At 52.2% G+C, this 5,726-nt stretch overlaps 1 protein-coding gene across 1 annotated transcript in view; it reads right to left on the bottom strand.

Moving 5' to 3' along the window:
* The window catches only part of ercc3 (excision repair cross-complementation group 3), a 69,055-nt gene extending 63,571 nt beyond the window's left edge, over nucleotides 1–5,484 (bottom strand). The window contains exons 1-2 of the mRNA XM_070875162.1: nucleotides 5,334–5,484; nucleotides 2,306–2,514 (exon numbers count right to left, since the gene is read on the bottom strand). Of these exons, the coding sequence (XP_070731263.1) occupies nucleotides 2,306–2,514; nucleotides 5,334–5,361 (237 nt within the window). The 5' untranslated portion in view covers nucleotides 5,362–5,484. The remainder of the gene's footprint in view (nucleotides 1–2,305; nucleotides 2,515–5,333) is intronic.
* Between the last annotated feature and the right edge of the window lie 242 nt (nucleotides 5,485–5,726).

The following is a 5,726-nucleotide window of genomic DNA, read 5'->3' as shown; positions in this document are numbered from 1 at the left end:
AACAACTTGTATTTATATATCGACTAGGCTTATATTCACCGGAATTTAGAAGAATGAGAGGGGATCTCACAGAAACATATAAAATTCAGATGGGATTGGACAGATTAGAGGCAGGAAGAATGTTCCCGATGTTGGGGAAGTCCAGAACCAGGGGACACAGTCTAAGGATAAGGGGTAAGCCATACAGGACCGAGATGAGGAGAAACTTCTTCACTCAGAGAGTTGTGAAGCTGTGGAATTCTCTACCACAGAAAGTTGTTGAGGCCAGTTCGTTAGATATATTCAAGAGGGAGTTAGATATGGCCCTTACGGCTAAAGGGATCGGGGGGTATGGAGAGAAAGCAGGAATGGGGTACTGAGGTGAATGATCAGCCATGATCTTATTGACCATAAGGGCCGAATGGCCCACCCCTGCACCTATTTTCTATGTTTAACGTACTAAAACAAGGTGCTTCACAGGGGTGTTACAAAACAACAACAAAAAATTGATACTGAGCCACATCAGAAGAAATTACAGCAGATGACCAAAAGCTTGGTCAAAGAGGTAGGTTTTAAGGGGGAATTAAAGGGGGAAAGAGAGTCGGAGAGGTTTAGGGAGGGAGTTCCAGAGCTTGAAGGCACGGCCACCAATGGTGGAGTGATTATCAGGGATGCTCAAGCGGGCAGAATTTGAGGAGTGCAGACATTTCAGGGAGGGGGGGGATCGTGGTAACAGGTACTTAGTGGCACTGGCTAGGCCGTGGGAGTGTGCTGAAAGGATTGGTGAGTGGGAAGGGGCGGGGGGAAAAGAGAGAGAATTTTAAAAATATTTTATATCTATGCAACATCAGCCATCAATTGTTCTCGTTACATAATTTGCAGTTTGACAGGGAGCTACAGAAACACACGTCCTTCTTAAACGGTAGGATAGCACCTGTTGAACAGAGAGATACTGGTTAGTGCTGATGCTGGAGGCAATCACCAAATGACTGATTATCAAAGCAAAGTGAACAGGACAAAATAAAAGGCCGCACAGGTACCACCCCTCCCCTCCTCTCCGAAAGGCACTCGCTTGCTGGAGACGCTTCCATTGGCAACTGCAAGCCAACAGCAAGTGTCAACAGACTATTGCATTGCTGGGGACATCCCAGCCGAGTAACAGCCAATCCTTGCCTGGTGAACACGTGCACACTTTGCAGGAAGATTGGTGGATTGCAATCAGAAAAAAAAGAATTGGATTTATATAGCGCCTTTCAGGACCACCGGACGTCTCAAAGTGCTTTGCGGCCAACTTTTGGAGTGCAGTCACTGTTGTAATGTAGGAAACGCGGCAGCCATTTTGCATACAGCAAGCTCCCACAAACAGCAATGTGATAATGACCAGATAATCTGTTTTTGTTATGTTGATTGAGGGATAAATATTGGTCCCAGGACACCGGGGAGAACTCCCCTGCTCTTCTACGAAATAGTGCCACGGGATCTTTTACATCCACCTGAGAGAGCAGACGGGGCCTCAGTTTAATGTCTCATCTGAAAGACGGCACCTCCGACAGTGCGGCGCTCCCTCAGCACTGCACTGGGAGTGTCAGCCTGAATTATGTGCTCAAGTCCCTGGAGTGGGACTGGAACCCACAACCCTCTGACTGAGAGACGAGAGTGCTGCCCACTGAGCCACGGCTGACAATCCTGACTGATTACCCCCACCACCCCGCCCTTCCGTCAACCAGGGCACTGAGGGCAACACTTGGTACCAACTGGGCCAAGAGCAGCTGAGTCAGCACCGACCCTATGGCAGGTACACTAAGAAATAGGAGCAGGGGTAGGCCATTCGGCCCCTCGAGCCTGCTCCGCCATTTACTACGATCATGGCTGATCCGATCATGGACTCAGGTCCACTTCCCTGCCCGCCCCCTTACCAGTTAAGAAGCTGTCTATCGACATCTTAAATTTATTCAATGTTCCAGCTTCCACAGCTCTCTGAGGCAGCAAATTCCACAGATTTACAACCCTCTGAGAGAAGAAATTCCTCATCTCAGTTTTAAATGGGCGGCTCCTTATTCTAAGATCATGCCCCCTAGTTCTAGTCTCCCCATCAGCGGAAACATCCTCTCTGCATCCACCTTGTCGAGCCCCCTCATAATCTTATACGTTTCAATAAGATCACCTCTCATTCTTCTGAATTCCAATGAGTAGAGGCCCAACCTACTCAACCTTTCCTCATAAGTCAACCCCCTCATCTCCGGAATCAACCGAGTGAACTTTCTCTGAACTGCCGCCAATGCAAGTATATCCTTCCGTAAATATCCCATTCAACACCGTGACTCACCACCCAAAGCGGCCTGGATAAGTGATCCTCCTTCAGGTTCATCTGTGACCTGTAGTCCTTCGCTCCGTACTCATCTTCCTTAATCACAGACTGTTCCACCTGCTTCCCAGCGGCCGAGGGAACCGCCTCCTGGGACTCAACTCCCATAGAGAGATCATCTTCGTCCTCTTCATCATCATCATTGCGGCGCTTCTTCAATTTTTTCTTATCTGATGAAAGAATATATTTTTTTAATTCTTTAGTCATTTTTGTTTCAGAGCAGTGTAGTGGTTACATAGAAACATATAAAATAGGTGCAGGAGTAGGCCATTCGGCCCTTCGAGCCTGCACCACCATTCAATAAGATCATGGCTGATCATTCCCTCAGTACCCCTTTCCTGCTTTCTCTCCATACCCCTTGATCCCTTTAGCCGTAAGGGCCACATCTAACTCCCTCTTGAATATATCCAACGAACTGGCATCAACATCTCTCTGCGGTAGAGAATTCCAGAGGTTCACAATTCTCTGAGTGAAGATGTTTCTCCTCATCTCGGTCCTAAATGGCTTACCCCTTATCCTTAGACTGTGACCCCTGGTTCTGGACTTCCCCCAATATCGGGAACATTCTTCCTGCATCCAACCTGTCCAATCCCGTCAGAATTTTATATGTACGAGGTTGGGGACAGCATCAAACAAGAAATTAGGGATGCGTGCAATAAAAGTACAGCAGTTAGCATGGGCGACTTTAACCTACATATTGATTGGGCTAACCAAACTGGTAGCAATGCGGTGGAAGAGGATTTCCTGGAATGTATTAGGGATGATTTTCTAGACCAATATGTCGAAGAACCAACTAGAGGGCTGGCCATCCTAGACTGGGTAATGTGTAGTGAGAAAGGACTAATTAGCAATCTTGTTGTGCGAGGCCCCTTGAGGAAGAGCGACCATAATATGGTAGAATTCTTTATTAAGATGGAGAGTGACACAGTTAATTCAGAGACTAGGGTCCTGAACTTAAGGAAAGGTAACTTCGATGGTATGAGACGTGAATCGGCTAGAATAGTGATACATAAAGGGTTGACGGTGGATAGGCAATGGCAAACATTTAAAGATCACATGGATGAACTTCAACAATTGTGCATCCCTATCTGGAGTAAAAAATAAAACGGGGAAGGTGGTTAACAAGGGAAATTAAGGATAGTATTAAATCCAAGGAAGAGGCATATAAATTGGCCAGAAAAAGGAGCAAACCTGAGGACTGGGAGAATTTTGTAATACAGCAGAGGAGGACAAAGGGTTTAATTAAGAGGTGGAAAATAGAGTATAAGAGGAAACTTGCTGGGAACATAAAAACTGACTACAAAAGCTTCTGTAGATATGTGAAGAGAAAAAGATTAGTGAAAACAAACTTAGGTCCCTTGCAGTCAGATTCAGGTGAATTTATAATGGAGAACAAAGAAATGGCAGACCAATTGAACAAATACTTTGGTTCTGTCTTCACGAAGTAAGACACAAATAACCTTCCAGAAATACTAGGGGACCGAGGGTCCAGTGAGAAGGAGGAACTGAAGGAAATCCTTATTAGGCAAGAAATTGTGTTAGGGAAATTGATGCGATTGAAGGCCAATAAATGCCCGGGGCCTGATAGTCTGCATCCCAGAGTACTTAAGGAAGTGGCCCTCGAAATAGTGGATGCATTGGGGGGATATGTGTCGGGGGGTGGGGATATGTGTCGGGGGGGGGGGATATGTGTCGGGGGGGGGGGGGATATGTGTCGGGGGGGGGGGGGATATGTGTCGGGGGGGGGGGGGGGGGGGATATGTGTCGGGGGGGGGGGGGGATATGTGTCGGGGGGGGGGGGATATGTGTCGGGGGGGGGGGGGGGATATGTGTCGGGGGGGGGATATGTGTCGGGGGGGGGGGATATGTGTCGGGGGGGGGGGGGATATGTGTCGGGGGGGGGGGGATATGTGTCGGGGGGGGGGGGATATATGTGTCGGGGGGGGATATGTGTCGGGGGGGGGTATATGTGCCTGGGGGGAGGGGGGATATGTGTCGGGGGGGGGGGGGGAGGGGTATATGTGTCGGGGGGGGGAGGGGGATATGAGTCGGGGGGGGGGGATATGTGTCGGGTGGGGGGATATGTGTCGGGGGGGGGGGATATGTGTCGGGGGGGGGATATGTGTCGGGGGGGGGATATGTGTCGGGGGGGGGATATGTGTCGGGGGGGGGATATGTGTCGGGGGGGGGGGGATATGTGTCGGGTCGGGAGGGGGATTTGTGTCGGGGGGGGGGGGAGATATGTGTCAGGGGGGGATATATGTGTCGGGGGGGGAGGATATATGTGTCGGGGGGGGGGGATATGTGTCGGGGGGGGGATATGTGTCGGGGGGGGGATATGTGTCGGGGGGGGGGGATGTGTCGGGGGGGGGGGGGATATGTGTCAGGGGGGGGGATGATATGTGTCGGGGGGGGGGATATGTGTCGGGGGGGGGGATATGTGTCGGGGGGGGGGATATGTGTCGGGTCAGGGGGGGGGTATGTGTCGGGGGGGGGATATGTGTCGGGGGGGGGATATGTGTCGGGGGGGGGGGGGACATGTGTCGTGGGGGGGGTGATATGTGTCGAGGGGGGGGTGATATGTGTCGAGGGGGGGGGGATATGTGTCGGGGGGGGGGGGGGGACATGTGTCGGGGGGGGGGGGATATGTGTCGGGGGGGGGGGGGCTCGGGGTTTGACGGTGGGCCAGTGCTGGGAGACAAAGACAGACTTGCATTTATATAGCGCCTTTCACCAACACCGGACGGCCCAAAGCGCTTTACGGCCAGTGAAGTACTTTTGGGGCGCAGTCACTGCTGTAACGCGGGAAACGCGGCAGCCAATTTGCGCACAGCAAGCTCCCACACACAGCGATGTGATAATGACCCGGATAATCTGTTGTTGTTGTTGTTGTTGTTGTGCTAATTGGGGGATAAATATTGGGCCCCGCCGGCCTGGTCACCCGGGCAACAGGCGCGGACCCGAACCGCAGCTTCCCCCAGGGCCTCACCTCGGTCCGACTTGTCCTTTTTGCCCATGGTGCCGGGTCCCGGGCTCGGAGCCCCTCTCCCTCTCCCGCTCCCTCTCTCTGTGTCTCTCTCACACACACACACAGGCCGCCCGCGGACAGCCGAGAGAAGCCGCAGCACCGCCACTGAACATGCGCGGGAGGGAGGGGGGGGGGTTCGGGCAAAACCTACTGAGCACGCGCGGGATTCCGACAAAACCCCACTGAGCAGGCGCGGGTTTCCGACAACAAAAAAACCCCACGGAGCATGCGCCGGCTCGGCAGCTTGCCCCCCAACTCCTCATCGTGCGCATGCGCGACACCTGGCCCACTGCGCACGGCAGAAATGGACATCGTGAGAGTGGGCGACCCAGCCCGGCGCATGCGCACACACAC

This window comes from Pristiophorus japonicus, chromosome 3 (assembly GCF_044704955.1).
Source record: "Pristiophorus japonicus isolate sPriJap1 chromosome 3, sPriJap1.hap1, whole genome shotgun sequence".
Lineage (NCBI taxonomy): Eukaryota > Metazoa > Chordata > Chondrichthyes > Pristiophoridae > Pristiophorus > Pristiophorus japonicus.
This window is presented reverse-complemented; position numbering and strand designations above follow the sequence as displayed.